The 25,075-nt window shown below is 43.8% G+C and overlaps 2 protein-coding genes across 2 annotated transcripts in view; both read left to right on the forward strand.

Moving 5' to 3' along the window:
- The window catches only part of T265_05174 (hypothetical protein), a gene marked incomplete at both ends in the record, with an annotated part of 42,800 nt that extends 38,711 nt beyond the window's left edge, over nucleotides 1-4,089 (forward strand). Inside the window, 2 exons of the mRNA XM_009170106.1 lie at nucleotides 759-1,254; nucleotides 3,610-4,089. Of these exons, the coding sequence (XP_009168370.1) occupies nucleotides 759-1,254; nucleotides 3,610-3,734 (621 nt within the window). The remainder of the gene's footprint in view (nucleotides 1-758; nucleotides 1,255-3,609) is intronic.
- A 3,926-nt stretch (nucleotides 4,090-8,015) lies between these two features.
- T265_05175 (hypothetical protein) overlaps nucleotides 8,016-25,075 on the forward strand; it is a gene marked incomplete at both ends in the record, with an annotated part of 42,341 nt that continues 25,281 nt past the window's right edge. Inside the window, 4 exons of the mRNA XM_009170107.1 lie at nucleotides 8,016-8,618; nucleotides 14,812-14,922; nucleotides 20,691-20,831; nucleotides 22,938-23,039. The remainder of the gene's footprint in view (nucleotides 8,619-14,811; nucleotides 14,923-20,690; nucleotides 20,832-22,937; nucleotides 23,040-25,075) is intronic.

A 25,075-nucleotide genomic window follows, 5' to 3' on the forward strand; every position in this document is an offset into this window, starting at 1 on the left:
AACCAGACGGCCGCACCGCGATGACAGTTGCACGTTTTTGATATTGGTCCGCGCATGGCAGTCATCGCACATCATTGCCGTTGTCCTTATCCCCAAGAAAAGGGAGTAGTGATCCATTAACACCGAAACTTTAGAAACGGATCTCAACATATAGCAGTGACAACGCCGAATACTATTGTTTCTGTGTGCCTGCAGTCACCAAATTTGCAAGCGTGCTACTGAAAAATCATGTATTCATGCATCAACATGTTGAATATGTATCACGCGTTCCCATTATTCAGTATTCTTTCATGCTAGTTAACCTGGCTCGCTACATTCAACAGCTTGTTATTGTCCTTGTCAAAATGCACCGACTTTTATGCTCTACAGTAGTGCTAGGAAAATGATTCTGTAGTCTCAATTAAACCTCAACGAGTTCAGATCTATCCCTACTTTCCTGTTTACTTCATACTCTACTCTACAATAAAGATTAACTTTGGAGGTTCGTTGAATAAAGTTGGAAGGTTACCTTCGGAACCTTCCATCTGCCTTTTTTGTGAGTGGACAAAATGCTACTTTTTAGGCTCCAGAAGTACTGCATATAGGATGCCGAATTTGTCATAGGTGGGCGATTTTCGAAGCGAAAACCCCCAATCATATTTCCTCTTTGAAGTGGAGAGTGTTCCATTTCGACCGGATACCACCAGATGTCTTCCAGTTCTCTTGCTTTTCGGTTCAGTTTTGCCAATCCAGTCGCTCATTCACCCCACTTTCCATAGGTCCCAAAGGAGTATGCTTGTGCTCGGTGCCTCCAACGTTATCAAGCACGTTTAGCACGTATAAGATACAAACAGCGTGCCCGTCTGGGTCGTCCTCACGTAACAGACCGATCATCTGTGGAAGAACATCATACAGCATCCATGCGAATGCGCCAATTTCCCAGGCGTCGCTCACTTTTGGAAAGTTGTTCTATCCAGCGTCCGATTGGTTGGAATTCTTCTAGTCGTCCGGTTGGCTTTACCTCTTCTGAGAATGCTTTCCACGAAGGTAATGTCACATCTACCAATTCCGCTGCTACTGCTGTCGAAGCCAGTTCCGAAGGGGCCAGCATGGAAACTGATGGCGTTCAGATTGATCCTTGGGCCGACTACTCTCCAGACTCGGACACAGAATTGACGGCTCACGGCAGTTCGGTTTCGGAACACAACGTGGAAGATGCTGTCCAGCCATTTTCCTTCCAGACGGAGCAGTATGTACGTGCGTCCGAAGTTCAAGGTGAGACGCGATGAAATGTCTTTCAGGCGATAGCGTTCGTGTCCACTGTCATGTAATTTTTGGCTAAATATACCGTCCAGTCTCTAGAAAATGTATCTGGTGAGCAATTCCCCTGGAGTTGTTTTTTTGTTGCAGTATTGTTTCTATCCACTGGCTTTCCATAACTTCTCTATTGTGACCGGTGACAATTCATGTCAGTCGCAAGCAACACGTGGGTCGTACCCCTGAACTGCAGTCGCCCCTCGAACGCAACCGAACTCGTTTGTTTTTTCGGAGGCCTTAATAGGAAGGTGGTGCGCATACCCTTGAGACGGCCAAAAGCCGCTCTCCTTGGATGACGCTTTTTGGGCAGTACTTTCACCACTTTCTCTGTAAAGCTTAGGTAGAAAGCAACGAGTTTAAAGGAAAGTGTATTATGGAGTGGCCCAAGTGGTTAGAACGCGAATTTACTGACCGGAAGGTCCGTGGTTCGAACCCGACGTCTGCCTCTCGACTTGGGCAACCTGGCAATATCCCAGCCCTCGTGCTTCCTTCGGATGGCATGGCAGCTAGGCACCGGAAGGGTGCTACAACTGAGCGTTTTTTAGTATTATGGAGTTGTTCTATTTTCTGAAAGGTTTTGCCAGCATGAAGAGCGAGTGACCGAAACACAATCAAGTATCCTCGGTTATTTTGTTAAAGAATTTGGCGATCCTTGCGTCCGACCTTTGTGACTAAGACGAAATATTCAGGCGACGAGAAAATAAAAAATCTACAATACTGTCAGCATAAATTTGCTCGGTTGGTCATGGTTTCTAGAACAAGATGCTTTTCACTTTCCATCCTAGCAGAGTTCTTTAGCTCCTCGGTACCATCGAATATCTTGCTCCGTTAGGCGCACAGCTCATCACTGAGTATTCTAAAGCACTTACAACTGCTCCTACTTCAAGACTCACGTCTTGTGGAACTAGCCATGAACAATTTGTCTTCCATCCGTAGCGCTGCATGCACTGTGTGCGGTATCCTACCAACTACTTTAGGGGAAGCTGTGCCTTTCAGGACAATCCCATATAGCGCTGATGGTTACTGTGTTCCAAGTCCGGTTGATTGTAACAGTATGTCCACTACGTCTTAGTTCAGATCCTTGGTCGTAGAACGTGTACTTGAAATGCGCGCGGTATTCCATCAAAGAAACACTGATCATACTTTGGCAACAGCTCATCAGTATTCTAAAGCACTTACAACTGCTCCTACTTCAAGACTCACGTCTTGTGGAACTAGCCATGAACAATTTGTCTTCCATCCGTAGCGCTGCATGCACTGTGTGCGGTATCCTACCAACTACTTTAGGGGAAGCTGTGCCTTTCAGGACAATCCCATATAGCGCTGATGGTTACTGTGTTCCAAGTCCGGTTGATTGTAACAGTATGTCCACTACGTCTTAGTTCAGATCCTTGGTCGTAGAACGTGTACTTGAAATGCGCGCGGTATTCCATCAAAGAAACACTGATCATACTTTGGCACCCATTGTGGTGTCATTTCGATGAGATGGATGATTCCTGTCCTCAACTGTTGCACTCTAGAAGTCGATATCAAGTTTGCCCATAGCATTAATTCAGTGACAATACCTGCACGGTTTTTTTAATGGGTACCCGTGAAGTCCTCTTCGGAGGGTTCCTGTATGGAAGGGATTACGCTATTTCAGCACGATCGCTATTTTTCCTGGTCAGTAAATGATAATCTGGTGCTTGCTGGCCTCACATAACCACCCTTTGAAAACTACTGTATTGTGTGTTGCAATTAGTCGCTTTGAAATCTGTCGCTTTCTTCACTTTGATTAACCTAAACGTGTTCTTTGTTCTGCTCAGTATTTTCCTCTACCAGTTTTTCATTTTCAACTTTGTGATTCAATTCGCTAGCATCGCGCTCCACGATCCAGCCATTCACAGCAATTTCCACCCCAAATATCTTGAAAAACCAATCAAATCAACCAAGACTTTCGTAGCTTTTACCGTTTTGGTTGAGGTTTCAGCGCATATTTTCTACTAACATATGAGTAATGCATTTTAGCGCACCATTTGAATCCCATTGGAGTGCTGCGTACAAGTAAACTGCCTAACGTTCGCCATTTTAGTTACCCCGACCACCCAACGCACGCATTGCGTTTGTTTGTGTAACTCACTTTACCGCCCGAACTGCGCATGAGGAACAAGTTTGATTATTCTGCTGATTTCTGCCTCCAGTATGGACTTTCTGAATGCGCATGTACATGTCACTTCACCGGTTCTTAACTTTCTAGCCAGTGTGATCGTTCACGAAATTGTTTCCTTATATGTTAACAAACTCTGTTTTCCCTCTTTCGAAAATCGACTTTAGCCCCTTGTCATCTTGATTCAAAGAATCCCACAGAAATTCTCCTGGAAGCTATCGAGGTGGTCAATGCTTCTGGAGGCTCGGTCGCTCCCGCATCTAGTGACATATTTTCGGGACCGACCGCATAATTTGTTGTTCGGTCGACGATACAACGCGTTTTGTACAGTTCCGTTGTGACTGCCATTACAAATGCTAGTACTACTACAAATGAAAAGAAGCTGGCTTATCTGTATATTACATCCGTTTAGCCCCTTTCTTGTGTACACATGTTCTCTCCCTGAACACTGTGGTTATTACAGTGTTGTGGAGTGAACTGTCATCCTGTTTTTTCCTATTATTTTACAACTCTGGATTCGATAATATGTACGGACATCTCTTCGGTATTAATACTTCGCAGTCTGTTACATACCACCTTTTAACTTCCTAAAAGTTGAGTTTTTAATCGCTCGAAAGTACGTCACTGGATCGATTCTGTTGGGCTTGCTCGGGGGAAAGCTTTGGTGGACTACTAATTTGCTCTGAGTAGGCGTTCTGGATAAATATTCAAGCAGCTTACGGGTTGAAACTATAGGTGGTTTCGCACTTTGTAGAATTCGTGCTCACGTCACTGTCGTTTGAAAAGTGGTCCTCCTGTCCTGGTGCGACCATTCTGGTGAGTTCATTCAAAATGGGGGGAACATTAGTAGTAGCTCATTGGTAGTTCATATCCTTGTCCGTGCTGTGAGTCCAGCGTGCACTGGCGAAGTAGTGACAACACGCTCGCTTCGCTTATCAGATGTCCGAATTTTAAAACTCCGGCGCGGCCAAAGACACGCACTGCTGATGAGCCCTAATAAGAGTGAAACTCGAGTCTTTGAGTATAGACTCACTAGAATGATTGCACCTGTACGGGTGAACGACTGTTCAAACGAGAGTGATGTAGGCGTGAACACTACATATCCCGCAATCACTAGGACAGTTGCCGGATTGTCGTTCGAGGTGCTGGAAAATTTTGTTTCACCAATCGGCCGATATCTGTGTATCAGCTGAGTTTCATCGGCTAAATACTGTTCACCACACACACAGGCGAAATTCCTGATCTATGTTTGTGCCTGCATATGTGTCTTTTGCTCCAGCAACTTTGAAATGTTAACTCTTCCATTTACTACAGCAAGCGTGCATTGTCGGATTAACCAGAGTCAAGTCATGAACAGACGTGGTCAGCAGACTAGCTTGTGAACAACCAGTGCATTCAGTCAATCGGTAAGGAAGGAAAATTAATGAACGCTTGATTTACTTATCACCGCGGGTCTACGTAACCAGATCAACCCAGTCAGTTAGGCTAGTTTATGTCAAGCGAATTGGTGTCATTTGCTCGCCTGATCACAAACGTATCGAACTGTATGTTTGATCAGCATTCGACAGGTGACGGTAACCGATGAGCAACCTAGAACAATCCCTATCCATCCCGACGGCATTCCACCATAGTCCCAACCAACTCTTAATTTTATACTGAATTAGCCTTAAACTCTTCTGCATACGCAAACCTGGCTCGTACTCCGCACCTGTAGTTTGGATGTACTCTTGTCAAAGTAACGAATCGCTTAGAATCGATTTTTGTTCACACCAAGAGGGGGAGGTTTGGAAAGCCAACGGACAGCTGCTTCGAGAGTGCCATTAGGTACAAGGAGAGGAAAGGGGGCATTGGCTACCCTGGTGGACACCGCTGTTCGTATACAACGAAGAGACGGCCACCCACGCTTTTGAATGATGAGGTACAGGAGGTAGTCTTCTTTTAGCTTCGCCATACTTTGTTCACTGCCTGTGTGGCTGATAGCCTGAGGTAATTATCTTGCGTCAGTATTAGTGGATAACAGGCGTACGACATTACTTTGTGTACAAGTGGTTAGGTCAAATTCATCTCCTTCCACGGCATCGCCTGTATCTTTGTCACTCAACAATAATATGGATGTTTACATTCACCAGAAAACAGAAGACACATTTTTTAGGGGTGATACTACTCATAGGTTTTCTGAAAATTCTTCGACAGAAGCCTTGTGAGTGGTGTGTTACGTCTTTATAATGTATTGCTATACCTCGAATATCCTACCAACTGAAACATGAGGCGACCTGGTGCAGAACATTCATGTGGAGCGGGACGTCATAAATAGATGATTCAGCTGGGTCTTAGGCGAGTCTCCCATCGAAACCAAAGTGGTATGCGAATGAGTGTATAAGTAGCAGAGATATTAGCTCGATAAGGATGTTAGCAGAAGGACGATAGATGATCAAGAACACAACGTTCATCTGAATCCACTTGGCGCATTCTCCTATAACACTATTCTGATATGGTGATATCCGTGACATTCGTGGTGGCGAATGCAATCGATGGGCGTGACCCGCCCGCAAAAATTCCGGTTGAGTATGTTGAGTGGAAGCCCCAGGGATGACAACTTTTATCCCGTCACACGGTTTATTTATAACACATCACGTTTCACAGCTGTTGCCGAGACGCGGTGGCTTTTTTTGTCAGGTTAGATGACCAGTAAACTCCTCTTGTGTCTGTGAAATTTCCTCTTCCATAGCTGTCTAAATCGTGTTAGCGCTTATGTGGATGGCCTCAAATGGGTAACCTAGCTGAAGGCAGTGAGTCAGATGCTGACTTTATGCCGAAAGATCAGCGTCATGGAAGATAGAAGAAGAAGCAGTAGAATTCATTTTCCTCGTCAAGTTATCCTCTCAGGAGCAGCTTCTAAAATTATGTGGAGCTTTCTGCACACTAGCGCTCTGATGATGTCTTAGGGGCCACACTCAAAATACGGTTATCAACAGAGCCAAGTCGAGCGCGGCTGTTAGTAGCGAAGTTATCTATATTGCTCAATTGAGAGTCCGTTTTGAAAGTGAAGGCAATCTGTACCGAAACGCCGAGAAGTACTGTACAGCCGTTTCATCTTTGTTGGGAGCGGCAGTGCGTATCGCACGAAACTCCAGTGAGTGACGAAACTTTGACCACCCTGCTACTGGTTGAACACTTCATCGTTCTGCCACGAGTGGTTGATTAACAGTGTGACTAACTCCCGCCTAGAGAAGATACAGCGCCATTCATTCTTCAGTCATGGAATCCATATCATGTGGTCACGTGTTGTGTCTCCTCGGGTGACAACTCAGATGGGAGACCCACTCGTTACGTGAAGATCCTTACTTCTGAGCTATTAATAGGTTATCGGCGGCGCGATGAGATTTGCGAATTTTTCAATGGAGAGATTGTCCTGCAAGTGAAACATAAGATGCTCACTGCTGTTGATTCCCAATAGGGACGAAGAAGCCATACGGTGCTTCAAACCAAGAAAAGCTGTCAACTTTCCTCATACTACGAATAAATTCATACTCAGTCGGGTATCCGGTGGTGTGGAGGAATTAACAGCGCGATGAGATTTGCGAATTTTTCAATGGAGAGATTGTCCTGCAAGTGAAACATAAGATACTCACTGCTGTTGATTCCCAATAGGGACGAAGAAGCCATACGGTGCTTCAAACCAAGAAAAGCTGTCAACTTTCCTCATACTACGAATAAATTCATACTCAGTCGGGTATCCGGTGGTGTGGAGTAATTAACAAGTATTTGTATGTTCCAAAACTCAGGTTAAATCGTTGAGACCTGTTCAAATCTCCTACAAGAACACAAAAAGATCTATCCATATGTGTTACACTGATAGTGGAAGGGAGTAAGCAAAGTCAAGCATTCCTGGAACTGGAATACACCTCCATTTTCAGAAAATCTGACAAGAAGGTCATCAGGAATACAAGCATATACCTCAAGCTGGATGGTACAATCGCCAAAAACTGAGTCCAGCTACCTTCCAAACATTTGTGTCTTGTTTGCGGAGCTGAAGGCCTGGAAAGCATAACATACTTCATTTTGCAAATGCTGAATTCGATTTCCCATGTTCCGGTGTCTAATCCAAGTGTATGAACAATTTCGCGTGCCAAGAAACGCAGCGGATCTTCTGTGTAATAGCCAGTTAAGGCACATAACCTATCCAGATCGTTCCGACGTGCAACCTGTTTCCCTGTGCGCACTAACAGTTGAGCCGTCAATATATTCTACCCTCGTTGAAGCGTACATTTGCAACCACTATTTTCAACTCATCAATCCTGAGGCCCCTAAGCCCATAACTGTCATTTGATACATGTAGTCCACTTTGCGACCGAAAAAATCAACCAATGGAATAAACGATTCACGGGTTGGCGTAAATTTCCAGCCAATCGTTGTGCACTCCTGGCTGCAGACCAATCGATGTCAACGCACACGCAGAGAGCGAATGTCGGTGATCACAGGCTTCAGCAACAAAACTATCCACATGAACTACTCCTTGTGTTAGTTCTGGATCGAGTAGCCACTCTCGCCTGGGGTTTCAGCGTGCTAATCAATGAAGTCAACACCTTCGCTACCGACAGCAGCAGTTGGAGTTGATGTTGGCAGCTGGAACTGCTGCGTCGCTACGGTCCGTCGAAAAGTGGTGGATGCGGTTGAAGACGAATATGGCAACAGAAAAATACCGTGGGTTCCTCACACTGTCACTTATTCAGTAATCAGTAATTTCGTGCTTTTTGACAGTTCTATGCAGTATAGCGGAAGTGATGCCAAGGCAAACCAAGACATCAACTTTGAGAACACAATTTTTGACTACATGCAATTTTTGCGTAAACCATATTCGAAAGCCAGTGCATTGAGCCTTCAATATCCATATAAAATTGTGAGTGGTGTTGGGGGAAATGCGCATATTGCAATCGAATTTGGCGCTAAGTCGTACAATTTGTTACCTGAGCAGCTGTTAGCCATGGTGTTGAGGAAGCTGAAATCTGTTGCTGATGATGCCTCTGGTGAATCAGTTAACAACTTCGTGATAAATGTACCCGAATTTTACGACGAAGAACAACGTGCAGCTATCTATGATGCTGCTGAAATAGCTGGCATCAATTGTTTGGAATTACTTGAAGATACCTATGCGGGCAAGTACATCTCTACATAATCCGCATCCGTTATTGTCCTTTCCAGTGGCGATTAATTACGCGCATTCTAGCCGGCAGGTTCCAGAGCGTTCAGATCAATTTGTCACTGTGGCTTTCGTGATTGTCGGATATTCGTGCACACAAATAGCTGTCTGCAAAATAAACAAACGTAGAATAGTCGTATGTGCACATTCCTCCGATCCTTGTTTGGGTGGCAGAGACTTCGACAATGCCATTTACAATCACTTGGTAGCTAACCATCCATTTCTGGCAAGTTCCCAAGGTACACCGTAACTTTAAAAATAGATGGAGGTGGATGCTGTGACAAGAATTAGAGTTCTTCGGGAATGCGAGGAAGCGAAAAAACGAATGGGACTTCACAAGAAACCAGTGACCATCACTGTAGATTCCCTTCCAGGAGAACGCTCGGTGAACGTCAAAATGGACAGGCAAATGTTTGAGGTAACGCGGTTCTCATTTAATTCCGCTCCACTCAGAAAGCGTCTGAACAATTGTTGAAGCGATTTGAAAATACCCTGAGAAAATCTGTATCAAATTCTATGTTCGATGTAGAAGTGGTTGAGTTAGTTGGGGGAGGTGTTCGGATACCTGCAATAAAGGATTCTGTACAAAAGGTTTTTGGAATAGCCGGCCAAATGACAATGAATGGAGATGAAGCCTTGGCGTCTGGTTGTGCGCTACGGGTGAGTGACGTTGAGTTTTATGGATATTTCCTAACTGTGTGACGACGGACTGCAGTGCTCAAGTTCCGTGTTTTTGCGTCACTCAGGACAAACAGTCTCATAGACCGCGTAGAGTGCACTCGTCCCAAATTAGACACATGGAATCACGAGCAGCATTCTCTGGCTCTGCACTACAACACTGTGAATAGCAAAAAACGACCGTTTACCTACACGTTTTTACATGTGCATTCGTTTTGTCGGCAGAGGAGCAAAGTGCTTAGAGGTAGGTCTTGACCAAAACAACGCTCCAATGCACCCGGAGGTCCACCAGACTGTTCGACTGATTTGATTCCATCTTTGGATAAAAGACGCCGGTAACCGATGGTGATAGTATTACAAAGTGGACGTACTGACATACCCCTTGTTCAACCTGTCAATAGAATGTCGTCGCCCAAAACGAAAGGGGCCTGCCTTTTTATCCTTAAAATCGGTATCTACATAGAAAGGATGACGTGAAGACCACGGCCATTTGGAAATTTGAGAAACACTTCAGCGTACTCCGACTGGTTAGATGGTGCCGGAGCCTGTTCGAGCGAATAGGACTTTTGTTGTCCTTTAAAATGAAGTTTGATTTTATCTATTTAGCTTGGGTAGCTCAAACTCGGTAGAAATATCAGCATATCTGCTGTGTAGTTCTTTCATGGCGACTAGGCTAATGAAACTCAGAAACCTTGTTCTCAACGTCGCAATGCAATCGCAAGATACGAATGTAATTATTTGTGTCGTTGACTTGTAAACACTAAGTGAAACTCATTCGCTTTGTGTCAACCACCGTAGCATTGAAGTTGATGTAAACAGCGACAAATGTAGTCAAAAGGAATCAACGTTCGAAAACTATGTCGAACCACACTATCTACCGAAAAATCAACATATGTTACACAGCTGTTATTTTGTGTCTGATTGGGGTTGGACGTTTGAAGCGATCACCAACTTATATCTAATCATTTATCTTACAGGTGAAGCCTTCTCGTGAGACAAGTTTTATTTTCAATTGCTCACTTAAGGCAGATCAAATTGGGTCCGGCGTATGCACTTCGTGCTTTATGCGATACCACATTAGTCTAGTTGGATGCATAAATATACCTATTTAATAGATATTTCCTCCTGTAAATAAGCCAGTCTATAATGAAAAGCACTTGGTACAGCAGAATCAACTAACTAGTGGGATAGACAGCTGATTTGTCGCCGAATTCATGAATCGCACTTCATTAACCATAGTGTAATGCTCACACGATACACGTGCAATGCACCGAAGACACCGATGATCGAAGTCAAGCAATATGCTTTCATTTTTAGCATACAACGGACGTACTGTAGTGTTGTAGCTCCTGTCTTTCACGGACAAGCCAGTCTCACTTCCACCCTGGTGGTGCCTGCGTTGATTAATAGCAGATCAGTCTTTAGTGAATCTGGCATTCGCTCCTTGGTAATTCTGTCATCCTATATGATGCCGCTACCCGAAAAAGTAAACCTGTCAACTAACCCTGGCAGTTTCGATCTTTTGACCGAATTTGGTGTTCCACCCGTCCAATCTTGTAAAAGCATTGTGCACTTGGAAGGTAACTTAACGCTGTTCCGTGTATTTTGCATGGGAATAGCACCGGAAACAAGTACCGTGATTTCGTCAGTAAAATCCAGGTCTTCAGCGTTTTTCTATGGAAGGAGCTCCACGCTAGAGGTAGATGACAGTTAATTCGATTACGAAAAGGTATGGTAACAACTAGCAGTCCTAAAATACATCGGTTTTGGTAAAGAGCTCAGGAGAATACTTTCCAAAGACTTTTCCGTCGATATTCTCATCAGACTCGGGCAATGCACCGAAGACATGGATGGTCAAACACTGAAAGGCTTTTGACGTTCTCGGCGCGCAGCGGACAGGGTTCTGATCTGTATAGTAATATGGGGCGCACCGCAGCTTTGTAAACTCGACCCTTGACGGATAAGCTGATGTCACACCTACGCCACAGGTGACGCACTTTCACAAAAGCCACTCTGGTATCCCAATCCGGATGCAAATATCACCACCGGGATTGATACAGCTGCTGACGAAGTTGGAGAGGAAGGGTAAAAGAATACAGCCTTGCTTGACAATACTTGAAGTGTTGAACTCAGGCGACAATTTCTGAATGTCTCCTGACATAATTGGCTTTCGTATCGTTCGATCGCAATAGTCTGTGCTGTTGTTACCTACTATAAATTTGGATTTTATTAAGCAGAAACGATGGCCAAAAGCAGGCGTTATTATTTTCAGTTGTCTCCATTATGTGGCAGTGAAAAACTCTCCTCTCATTTTATGTCAGGACCTCCCATCAATTGTGGTCATTCCTGAAATCTGGACGACATGAGTGTGAAAGTCATCTTTACGTGGTCATACATGTTACAGTAGTCAACGTAGCTGAAAAAAGGCTTTTCTGTCAGTGATAGGCCAATAAGGGCCCACATACTACCGAAGAAAGTAAAGTTGAAAAGTGGACAATAACTTGAGGTCGCGCTGTTTTAGATCTAGTTCATCCTACAAAATTACTATTAGTTGTCCCAAGTTGGTTTTTCCGAGTAGTATACTGGTACTCCTCCCGAAGTGTGTCTCAGCGAGCCTAAGACGCTCAAAATTTCATTAACTCAGTTGAGCATGTGCTTTCTTTTTCTATCTAGAACCGTGCCAGTGCTGTTGACCAGAAACGGTAGTGAGTTGGATGTGGATAACTGGAACATCAATGTTTTGGTTGGTCTAAGCACTTCTGCTGGGTTCGGAACCTACTTGAATATGAACTATTTCATTTGACAGGGGCGGCTTCCGTAGAAAAGAACAGTTGTCCGAACACGAAAATCAACAGGGTAGACGTTTGATGCTTCAGGCAGAAAATGCCAATTGGTTCACAACGGGTCCAATGTTATACGAGTTTTGTGTATGTAAGGCGGGGTTAAAACCGCGACGGGATATTTCGTGCAAGAAGAAAGGGTGAAACATTTTTGTCGTTAAATGTCACGGTTCGCTGGACGGATTCAACTGGATAAGCACAAGATATAGACCGCACTTTTTCCCTCTATGGAGTTTTTTGGATTACTTGAAAAGCCTCCCTAGGTATCCTGATAGGAATCTAGAGTTATGGGGTGTTGAGGTGAGAGAAGCGTGCAACATCCACGTTTTATGTGGTAGAAAAATTTACTCGGAGATGGAATGTGAATCATGCGATGGCTGCCTATTACGCAATGATTTTTTTGCTTAAGGTCTTCCAAATAGCTCTCGCATAATGCGCACGTCAATCTGTTTTGGGGGTCTGCTATGCTTAACAGGACTGAAAAGTCGGGATGTCAACCGCCAGGGCTTTGAAAGAGGGCGCGAGGTCAGATAACAGAATGTTAGAGGCGACACATTTGAGAATGTACACGACTTATACGGTTGCAGAAAAGTCTGACAATGATAGTGATCGCTTACAGGTGGCAGCCTGCAGTGTTGCGAACCGAGATGAACCAAATGCCTTCATTTTTCTGAGTATGGTACTTTCAAATTATCAGTAGAATTCCTCAGACACTTGCTACTTCGTATTCTTTTGTTTTGGCACCCATCCGAATTATGCTGATCCCTAGCTTACCCACAACAGCTTGAAAAGTTTGGCTACGTTCCGATACATTTCCGACCCTGACCATCCTTCATCCTCCCACGCACTCAACATCTCCTATCCTTTCCTGGAATTGTTTCATTTCACGACTCTAAGTTCAGGTCAACTGATGCAGTACCTCACAGAGTAGGTACAAAGGCCATCGATATTTCAATTGAAGGCAAAACTGACTAAATAGGGGGTCATTTGGAGAATATACACTCATTTGCAAACTAATTTGTTTTTTTTTTCGAGAGACTCACCTGGAACCCAGCTGAATCTCTCGTTTATGATGTTCTCATAAGGTTGACGGAAACCCGGGGATTGCGCCTACCTGATGAACCCCAAAAAGGGCAAAACCGTTCGTGGGCTGTCAACGGATTTTTAGTAACCTTATGAGTAGTACATTACAAAAGGGGCCATTGGCTTCGTTCTTTCAGGCCGACGGCTTTCCGGTCTTTAGCTCAAAGGCTTGGAATATTCCACAACCACACATTTCTTGAAGGTCGAAAGGCTACAAGTTTTATTCCCCGATGCGCGCTTATGACACCATACGACTGCAGAAAATCCCTAGGAGGCGTGAAACAGGCCAAAAAGAAGGAATGTATTGCACCAGTCATTCTACGTTACCCACACGTCCTCGGAAAGGGCCACTATATGGACACAATGAAAACTGGCTTGCCCAGTTTGGGCCCAAAATCTCTTTCTATCAATACTGGACAAAAATTTTGTGGAACTAACTGCATCAGACTTTCACGAGACTTATGTTTATGCTTTTATGACCGTACCATCGTTTCGTTGCGATCCGTCGTTTATCACCAAACAGATTATCTGTTACCATACCTGTATGTGCTTCAGTGTGCTCCAAATCCTTATCAGTAGTGCTTGCTCGCCTACCCACCTTACCAGCTGATCCATTCGGTGTCTTTGAAAAACGGCTCTTTTGATCAATGCTAAATCCCTCCACTGGGCCGGTGAAAAATACAACGAAAGTCAGGTCGAATTCTGGGGTTACTTTAGTGGTTGATATATCAATAAGAATGACTGAACACGGTGCACTCCTTTGTTACTGTGGAGTGGAATCATCCCATACTTCCCACTTTAGTGCTTATCCTGATCCAGCATGGAGGCAAGAAGCGTTTACGAATAAGCAACTGTCCGCAGTTTGTCCCAATAGAAGTCCAAATCCAGCTTCAATTACGTCGAAACTTCCTTGGGCCGCTGAAGTTCACCAAGTTTCCGAAGAATATAGCGTTGTGGAAAACATACTACTCAGCACATCTGCTCAACGGTTTCTGTCAGCATCCTCATAGTGCCAAGAATCTGCAAGCAGCTCAAAAAAGATAATGACTACGAGCAAATCTCCCATCTGAGAAGTCGTTACTCCGGGAGGAAGTAAATACGTGATGTGTATTCCGTGATTGAACGATGAGTTGTCAGCAGGTAAGCGAGTGACGTTGATTTCATGACTGCTGGATCAGTAGTGTCATATCCTGCCTGTGTGTTACTTTATAGCACCGCTGATCAGCCACTCGAGGCCAAACGGCTCAGTGTTCAGAATGTTAGCCGGAAGGTCTCGGGTTCCAATAATCATAGAGTTTTCTGGGTTGCGCACTGCTGAAAATTCTTACGAAGATCGAATCAGCTGTACAGTGCCTGAGGCTTTCGGCACAGACTGGCTTCACTTACAGGACGAAATCTTCATTGAACTTTCAAAATCCACCCACAATTCCAAGAAACAATTTCATTATTCCCAGAAGTCCTGCCGAAAATTCGCTTGTATTTACGGACCGATGATATTCGTCATTTTTTGTCCCCTATATTAAATATTACGCACTTACTCTGTGGGAGGTAAACGTCATTTTTTGCAGGCTGCAGCTATCCAGTCGCCGGATGACTCAAGCGAATGCAAAATCGTGATTCTCAAAGAAACTGAGGAACATAAACTCAGCATTGATGACAGAGTTTTCAAAGAGTACCAGGTATGCTCAATTGTTGTTGTACGCTTATTATACTCTCCGTATATTATCACCACTATAGAACATAATCCTCCTGTGGCTGGTTGTTGCGCAGTACGCAGCATAGGAAACAATAAGAATATGCACATCATGATCCTGGTCATCCGGCACTCGCTGCTGTCGGCTGGGAGAAATAAGGAAATGATGGCATCCATGAGGTGTATAATGTTTCAAGGATGAGTACTCTGCGTGTCAACTCCAAGATGGGATCCCATACAAGCATCAACATCAGCGAGAGCAATACACCAGTTATACTTCACATTAGTGATAAACTTTCATACAGGCGAAAACCACCAGTTAACAGTGAAAATTGAGGGGAAGCTTTGGTGCCTGGTGAAAGTAGGCCTTAATTCATCAGAGAAAGGAACCAAGGATAAGGTGTTCAAGCCTCTGGGCACCTTTAAAATGAATACATCTGTGTATTAAGTTGAAGGAAGGTACCACAAGAGGGACTGACCAAGTTTGCTCTCCGAATTTCATGCAACCTGGGCCTAGCGTACAATGACAGACATGCTTTAACTATGCAGTCCGGCTAGGAGAACACAGCATGCGTGCAAATTGGATCGGTTGCGGGTCATGTCCTGCAGGGCTTCTTAACACATGCAAGCAGGATTAAATAGCCCCCAACCAAGAAGGTGCGAAGATCTCACGGTACTTAGCTAGACTGTAGCCACTTTTACTCCACGTTTAGATGCTATTGCCTGACTTTCGCGAACGTTTCTCCAAAAATGGCCTGGAACGCTGTTTTAGGTAGACGGTGCTAGGATATACGTAGTACATCGTCCAAACATCCCAACTTGGTAAGTTTAGCCTGCCGCCCTAAAGACTCGGATTCGTACCCACTTACGCCGTACTGTGTTCCATGCTTGCTGCAGCCAGCTAACAGTTGATGTGCCACAGGGACACCGGTGATCAAAAAATTGAAAATGTTTGCGACTCTTGGTTGGAGGGCTAAGACTCACAACCCTACAGTAGAACCGCTCGTACACACGCATTGTACTCACTGACCTCTAGCTTCACAAACATTCGATTTCGATATCATGAATGATGCAATTAGGCGAACGCTTACTGCTCTTTGATACTGTGTGCATTGACTTCAGTAGCTACGGAATATTATTGGATTATGCAGCTATCAAGACACACAGCCCAATCCAACTGCGCATTCTGAAGTTTCACAAGCACAAAAGAGCGTTGACGATTCATGAATGAGGCATCACAAATTGAAGATGAAAAACGCACGCTGAAACACGGAGCTGCCTCCGTCAAACAGTGAAAATGCGTTTTCCACAAAGTCTAGTCTATCAGTTATCCTCCAGACGTGATTTCAATACCTGCATGCATGTTCCTTTGGAGTGTGCAGTCCATTCTGACATCTTTGACAAAACGGGGAAAGAGACAACTCTGATGAACTCCACTAGTGGTGAGGAAGCTTTTGGATAGTTAAAATTTACATTCACACCAAAGGAGCTGTGGGAATAGGTGAAGTATATCCTTCCTGTAGCCCATGAAAACCTAAATAATTTAACCTATCCACACAGTGGTGGGCTCGTTTGGAGTCCAGGTAAATTGCGATTCCCGGCCGACCGTATGGCTGACGTTACGCAAACGTTTGACGTAATGTAGACATGCTCAAAGCATCCCCTATCGGACAGAACTCCGGCGCGATGCTATCAGACCAGCTTCTCACATGCCGAAGAAACGCATTGCAATATACGGGAAGCCTGTGTCACGACAGGTGTGAGACCCTATTTTTGAAACAGTCGGTTTGAGCGCTTATTTCGAGCCCGTTTACGACCATTGATAAGTTCTGATTCTCTGGAACACGTCCATATTCCAAAGTAGGTATAAATAGCCTACTTAACACAGAATATACAGATTCTCCCCCGTCTTTGAGCATCGCCAAGGAAACTCATCTGTCCCAGTAGCCTGGTGATGCTTCAAAGCAGTAAGTCATATACTACTTCAGAAGCCAATGAAGACCTAAACTCATAACCCACGTATCAAAACGAGCAGGTTGACTGGAGCCAACTAACTTGTTGTTGTAAATATCCGCCTAGTTACCTAAACGCGGGTCTTTATTATCTGTTGGGTTTCTAATCAAAGGTCCTTTTCTTCTACTTAGTTGGAACAGTTTCGGTGTATTGCGCGCCGCAAGAGCCTATTCTATTTCTTAAAATTTCTTGTTTCAGCAAGCCTCTATCCATATATAGGTTGCGTTTGAGGTGTGGTCCAATCGACCAGCTGAATTGTGCTCTCAGCCTGAAGGGATAGATATTAGGAAGTGATAGCGACCGTTCCTGAAACCCATGTAACCTGATTCCTGGCACGATGAAGCCGTTTCCAAATTCCACTTGATGACATAACAGAAACTTAAAAGGTTCCACCTAGACATTCATGTCTCCAAGTTGCATCACCAGTGATTTGTTCATTCTGTTTAAAGTTTTTTCCCTCTTCAGGCTCCGGCATGCGAGAAGGAGAATTCTTAAAATGGCGATGACCAAACTCGTTAATAGCCTTTGTTTGTTTACATTATAAATAATCATCTGCGTGCGTACTTATTATGGTTGCCTACATTAGAAACCCACATACTATTTGAATTTCTCATGTATAGTGAAATAATTAATCGCAGCGGTATGTTTTCGTCAGAACAGAACCGATGGCTTACGTGATTGATTTTTGATTGCAACGGTTACACTTGACACTTGATCAGGTGTGTTTGGTGAGTTTTTTTCATTCTCACGTCTCGCACACCGCGCCTCATACAATATACAGTAATATGAAAAGGGGCAAAAAGCTGTCGGCTTCTGAATGTTTTAGGATAATTTGCTGAAATTGTAGCAGCTTAGTCACTGTGTAAGGCCAACCTTGAGGAGTACACTTAATAGGATGATGTCAAAACTGAGGAATTCGACTGGGATCCAAATGGGTCTCTAGTTCATACAAACTTAGTTTGCAAGTGACTGTATTTCGCGAAAACAACTAAGTTTCTCACTAATTACCAAACATTTTTGATATGAATGGGCTGGTCGTTCATGTGGCGACAAAACTGGGAACGCGGAGTTGTGCGGAATAAGCTACAAGCCCTTCCGTTTCCAACAGTACACTCGATGACGTGAAATCCGCTAAGATCGATATGTTACTATAAATCTTAAATGACATAAGCCTGTAGGTTCGTTTTTCCCTTGCAAACTGCTTAATATCGTGGTAGAATGGTAGCAAAATCACCGCTTAAAATGGCAGCAAATAATACCAACTGTACAATCTGATATCACCTAGTTTGCTGTAATACTTTTATACTGGAACCAGTTGAGTTAGAAATTTAGCATTCAACAACTGTTTAAATCAAGGATAAGCTGCAAGCTATTGGTTAAACATGTTTATAGTTGCTGGTTTAGGTCAGACGGGCTCACTTCACTCACTCTTGCTCGCATTCACGATTAACATAGGGCACGAGACCTCTGATACACAATCAACCAGCTGGAAGTTCCATCAGTCCGGTCGTGATGTGATACTTTCTGTAGCCGTTTTAATGTGCCTTGCGTCTGATTTACGCATTAGATACCATTCTTTTTTATTATTCGTTCATTTTTTGATTGAATGAAAGAGTTGGTATTTACTGAGCCGTTCAGGCACATGAAAGATTGTGAACGGACCAAACAAAACGCGAGTTATGACTATCTATAAACACCCATTGACGTTGGAAATCAGGAATATTCGTTAGAGACTATGTATAGTCTAAAGTACGAAAAGAGAAGCTACCCACATAAACTCATAATGATGTCTCTCTGAATGTTGACTAAGCATATGCTCTGCTAACAGATCAAGAGCCGCCTGGTCAGTTACCGAGTTACGAGTATCCCAACGCGTTTTCATTCCGACCATGTGCGTTGATGCCCATGGTGCACTGTTCAGAATACAGTGTGACAGAAAGACAGCTCGACCACCTACTTCTGTGTACTCCTTCATCATAAGTCGGTCATGTCACAGAGAGTTTGTCGAACAAGTTGAGAGGGCACAATCACGTCGTGGTAGTTGTGAGAAACTAAGCTCAAGTGGGATCGCGTCAGCCGGCCAAAACTGGTCATGTCAAAGACAAAGATAGTGCCTTCAAAGTCATGTAACTTGTACTTATGAATTTTTCACAACCGGTACGATCCAGTCCATGGCTGTTTGCATGGCGAATAGAACTCGACTCCATAACCAGCTAACTCTGAAGTTGAGTCTACTCATGAACGGTTCAGTTCTGTAAAGTTGTCTGATACTGACGCCACTTACTTGACTCCACGGTCGATTCGCCCATGTAACTTCGGCAATGTACCCGTGAAGTACACAGCCTTTGCCGGCGATTTCCGGTATCACCCAAATTTATGGTGTACTAGCCAAGAGCACCAGTCACAAACAAACTTCGGTCGTCTGGTGGCTTCCATGGGTGCCTCCAATCGTGCATATTGTGTGTTAGATTTTGGTTTTCTTCCGGGTTGAACTAAGAATCAAACGTTACCTATAGGTTACCGGGATCTTAGGCGCACTTGAGTGCTGTTTCTAAAGTACAGTGAAAATTTGACCCACGACAGAGTGTTGAGAGAGGTACATCTGATAAACCTTTGGCGACACTGTGATACACTGGGATTTATGCACTATTTTACAACTACTGTCCAGTTCCCTTTTTAATGCTAGGAAGACATGGTTTTGTGTGTGACCAAAAGCCTGCTAAATAACACGTGGTAATCTTCAACACTAATCATGAAGTCATTAACATCTCTGGGCAGTATAAAACCAATTTTAGCTTTCTAGAGGGTCATCAGGTAGACTTAGATCCCGAGTTTCCATCCTGTGTTGTCCTTGAGTACAAAATTGTGCGTGTGGTGCAATAAACAATAACTGAATTGGTGTGCCGATTCTGGTGTGCTGATAACTTGTGTGTGGGGATGGAAGTGGTTCAAGAAGGCCAACCATCCAAGACGTCAGGTCAGAACGGTCATTAATGCATCATCATTTGGTTCCACGGTTTTGGTAAATGCCGAAACCGTGGAACCAACTGATGGTGCATTGGTTTCAGCCAGTTATCCTAGACAGAGAGAAATCCTGAAGGTTGATTCCGTTCTAATGACTTGTGGATGCAACCTGACGGATAAAGAATGTGATGTTATTTTTGTGAATCGCAGAACAATCGGGTAAAGTTCTTGTCACTATTCTTCTCCACATAGACTGTTAGTTTTAGCTTGTATTCACTTTCTTGGTTCACCGTGTGTGACACTTTTTTCAGGCAGATTGATTGCTTGTGGACAAGTGCGTCGTTCCTAACTTTTACTTATCCCGTTAGAGAACCTGATAAATAGTTAACGGAGAGTTGGAAAGAACGACTGCTTTTTCTATTCGTCCTAGCTATGTAAAACAAAGTAGTCGTAAGTTCACGAGTCTAGACAGCGTTGGTTATTGATAGGTACAGAAATAGCTCCACCCAGAGCAAACATAAAGCAGAAACAAGTAAAGCCTTAAATAACCCGAGAAGAACGACTTGTGTAAAAAAAAAGCTCATCCCCAGGAATACAGAAGAACTGTCGGTGGTTTGTCCAACTTGCTAAGTTTAAAAATTTTGTTGGAACATCACGCCATCAGTGCGTTTATTGGGTTTATATCCAGTCATTTAGTGACTACGGTTTATAACGCCACAAAGCTCTGCCACTTTAACATTGTAGCCCTCTATCTCTCGTATATTCTAACCAAAACAGACCGAATACAGATGTTTGGAACAAGGGTGCAGAGCGCATCAGCATCAACAGCAACAACAGCAGCAGCAACAACTGCAGCGTCATCCGCAACCGATAGAATTACAAAGCAACGCAAACAACGCAAGCCGCCAACTTGTCTCGGTATGTCCCGTTAGGTTCATCAACGTCGTCAAATGTTTCTTAGTCATACAAGTGTGCCAAGAAGAACCGTACGACTTAGTATGTGAAAGGTGATTTGGGTTTTTCAGGCTGTGATCTTTGGTTCTCTTTTATCATGGCGCATGGTCGATATTGAAATTTGCTCTGTTCCGCCATTGGTCAAAGTCACGGTTCATAGTTTCTCCAAATTGCTATTGATCAACGGGTCGATAAGCGTAGCGCAGTCACTCAGGTATTTATGTTTTAAAGAACATCAAAGGGCCATAACACTTGACGATCACCGAAAATTTTGCACTAGCCGATTTTTAGTTGAACTTTTTCTCTTCATTGGACTGGTAACTGAGTTTGAAGTTGCCGGTTTATAGATCGCCTTAAGAATCAGCAACTCACGATAACTAGTAGCACTGTCGTTCTGCAGTGTATACTTAAACTTTGGATGCTCAGGTACAGTAATCCTCCGAAGGGACCAGAAGGAAGCGTTTGACATCTCCCTTAGGTTTTCACTTTTTAAGGGCTTGAAGCTGTCGGAATACGTTGTCGTTAACCTTTTATTGGAAGAGGATTTTCCTTTTTGAAGGTGTCTCCAAGAATGACGCATACCTAGTCCTTGCCTCTTCGCTGGAAACCAGCATGAAAAGTGGACAGAAATGAATATTCCAAACGGTTCCCGAGTCATCCATAATCAGAATTCTATGTTTTCCGACACAATGTTGAAGGAGACTTTCTATTGGTGTCAAGCAACTATTTTACCCAGTTTAATTGCTTTCTTCTAGGCGATGGAAGTAAATCCACTCTGTGAAACTCTCATCCTGGCGAAATGTCAGGTTGGTTTACACAGTGATTGATTCAGAGGTGTGGATCTCATCTGACTTGCCACATCTTAGGGTACCTAGATAGTGTATGGCTCCAAGAAACGGTGGTTAGTGCCGTACCTTGAGTGAATGTGGCAGCGCTGCCACGTGAGCAAATCGACAAAGCGGTGTGGAGCGAAAACAGGGGTACTTGTGTTACTGCGTCGTGCAGGATATACAACATTCCGAAAGGCAGCATCATCAGCCCATCCGTACCATCATCAGTGATCAAAACAGAGGTTGTCCAATGGTGCTCCAAAGTGATATGGTAATCGTTGGTCTCTTACATGCAAAGGTTGTCACAACCACTGGACGTGATCGGCATGATGAGGAAGCGGTAGCGCAGTCCAAACCTCCTAATTCACTTGGCTAAACTGGCACGGAAAAGAACACCAAAAATTGAGTATCTGTAAATCGAAACAGCTGTTGAATGGATGGCTTAACAGTTTGAAAAGTGAAACCAGGTTGGCCGATCTGGCTGACCTATAAGTGTAGTGAGGTATTGTCTCTCATTTCTAATCAACTCAGTGGTGGCGATCAGTAACGAGTAGGCTTAGAAAACCCTTTGGAGTGGATGAAATATTGGGTCACACAGTGTGCGCATGAGGCATGGAAATTGTGCATCCACGATGGCATTCTGCAACATGTGAGAGTGTCGCATGCGAGGAACGATTTAGGTACTTGCATTGCGTTCTGGGTGTTTTGCTGAAGTGATCCTTCTATAGAAAATTGCGGAGAGAGCAATTTACTGCGAGTAGCTTTGGTTAGCTTTTTTCTGGGAGATGTTCACATTTATAAATATGTCCACATACGGTGCGTTTCAACTGGCCTATATCGTTCAACGCCCACTATGATTGATTAGTTTGCACTGATAAAAGATGTACTGGAAGCCTTTGGGTCAAGCTGAAGGAATGTTTATAAACTTTTTATGATGCCATTCAAAGCCTAACCACAATAAGAGAATTCGGGAAGGCGTCAGTAGGCTAATAACAGGCTTAATATGATGTGATATTTTATGGTATATGCCCCCAAACCCCTATAACCAGGAGAACAGACAAGCTGAAACGGAGAAAAGCTCGGCAGAGCTGACTCAGTAAAAAAACCCTAGAACCAAAAGACGTTGAAAGAACGTAGACCTACTCACCTGGTCTCTTCTATGCTTATGGACAAATAGCTTCATTCGTCTAGATACGGTTTTGTGCATTGATTTAGAAATCCACTTATTTTTCGTTGTCAGTCTACTATCCAACCGCGCGAACGTGTGATTCAAGCAAATCTAGTTAATGACAACAACTATCCTGTCGGTGGTAGCTCATACAACGATCCTCAAAGGCTAAAGGTAGGTTTATTTACTTTTTCTTCACAGGATACAATTGTTCACCAAATCCCTTACGTGTATTAGAATGTTGTAAGTAAGTTGGATTAAGAACCTCAACTACTTAGTGGACCAGCCATAACTTATGTGAGCCCTTGACACAGACATGGCATAAACCAGCACAAACCCGTCAGTTGTTCGGTTTTTGAGGAGACATTTTTGGGGTAGCCCGATGAGAGTATTTCCTTTTGGAATAATGGTGTCACGCACTTTCCCAGCAAGGATAATGAAGTAAGCGAAGAAAGGAGTGAATGCATTAAGAGATCTTAATATCCATGGTTGTGTCAATGATGAACACATCCCGGCGCAACATGACGACCCTCGGCTTTCCTTCATTTCCGTCAACTAGGTCAACACGAGCTGTATTTCCTTCATTCAGTTAAACGCAATTACTAACTAGAAAACAATGTAGTTTGTCGCTGGGATTTTTCTGAATAGGTCTTTCAGCACGAATGCAGCCCATTCAGAAAGCTGTCAACAATGTGGTGAGATTTACTATCATGTAAGTCGTTTGGTGTGCCTGTTCACCGACAAGTCCGGACCAAGGATGTACAGTATGCTCGCCTTTGTCTCTGTTTGAGAGTAAAACAGCCAATCTGAGAGACAGGAGTTTTCTGGGTATTAGGACATCATCCCCTCGAGTGAGATTGCGCAAGAAAGCATTTGGTGCCTCAAAAATTCTTCCCTCGAGAATATTCGTTTCTAGCTCAGTCGGGCTGAAGATGCGAATTCCTTCAAAACCGCACATCTGGGTACTGTTGGCTGGCTTATCAAGCCATGTTTAACGAGCGCTCTCTGGATAAATTAACCATGACTATGGAGTTTCTACCGATTTCGAATCAAAACAGTAGTGGTTCTGCGTGCCATCATTAACCTGATCAGCTTTAAGATGCATGAAACGACGGACTCGCGGTGTGTGAGCCAGCTGATAATCGAGACAGGGTTCGATCGTTTATTCTGGGTGACCTAGCACCTGTGCTAATAAAGATGTGAAGACACTGGCCCTAACACGCTGGCTTCAGCAAAAAGTGTGACTTTACACCCAGAGCGCTTCCTCTCACAGCTGACCACAGCTTTTGACCTCGTTTTTTCACCTGGTTGCTCTCTATTAGCCTTCCTGAAATAGTCAAACTATGAGAAAATTAATTTATAACCAGGATCCTTGCAGCCTTGAACCATCCTGAAAATGTGGCAGTTTTTGGTCAGTGTCTGGGGCAACGGAGAGCTAAGTCTTGAAAACAACCTCCATCTGATTTCTAGCTGAGAGGCAGTTGGGACGAACCAACAGTCGGCCTGCCACTTGGAGTAAGAACTTCAAGTTCCCATGATGAGCTAGAACTATGCGTGGCGTATATTATTGTTTGGACACTACATAATCACTTTATTCGTTTGGCGGGGTTAGATCATAGGCGATGTGTTCAGCAACAGTGTACGTTGTTCTCTTCAAGCGATAGCGCAACCTTTTGATCCTTATCTTATATTTTGGAACACTTTACTGAGCATTTTTATAAACATGTCTGTCTGGTGAACTTATTCGAATCCTGGTGGTACGTACTGCGAAGGAAATCTCCACCGACAAACCACGAGTGTGTTTACCGTTTTTAAGGCAACCAATGAAAGTTTGCCGTACCTCCAATGGTCATGTTAGATCTCCAGGATGACACAGGTTCTCATAGAACCACATTTGTGCTTTGTATCACACTGAAAGCCTCGCACCGGATCGATGTTCCGAAACCAGCTGCACATACAGAAACAAAAGCGACTGTTCTGTGGATTTAGGGTCACTACAAATGAACAGGTCTGTGATGTGGGGCATAGCTTGATGATTGACCATGTGATGCATTCAATACCGGAATCTTTCGGACGGCTTTACCCAAGTGCGAATGGCGGTTTTGTTCACAGGAATCGAAATTCAGTACCAGTTCACACTAAGTATATGTGTGCAAAGACGCGTGAGTTGGTGATCATAGATTCTGGAAGACATTGCGCTCCACCAACTG

This window comes from Opisthorchis viverrini, assembly GCF_000715545.1.
Source record: "Opisthorchis viverrini unplaced genomic scaffold opera_v5_93, whole genome shotgun sequence".
Classification (NCBI taxonomy): Eukaryota; Metazoa; Platyhelminthes; class Trematoda; order Opisthorchiida; family Opisthorchiidae; genus Opisthorchis; species Opisthorchis viverrini.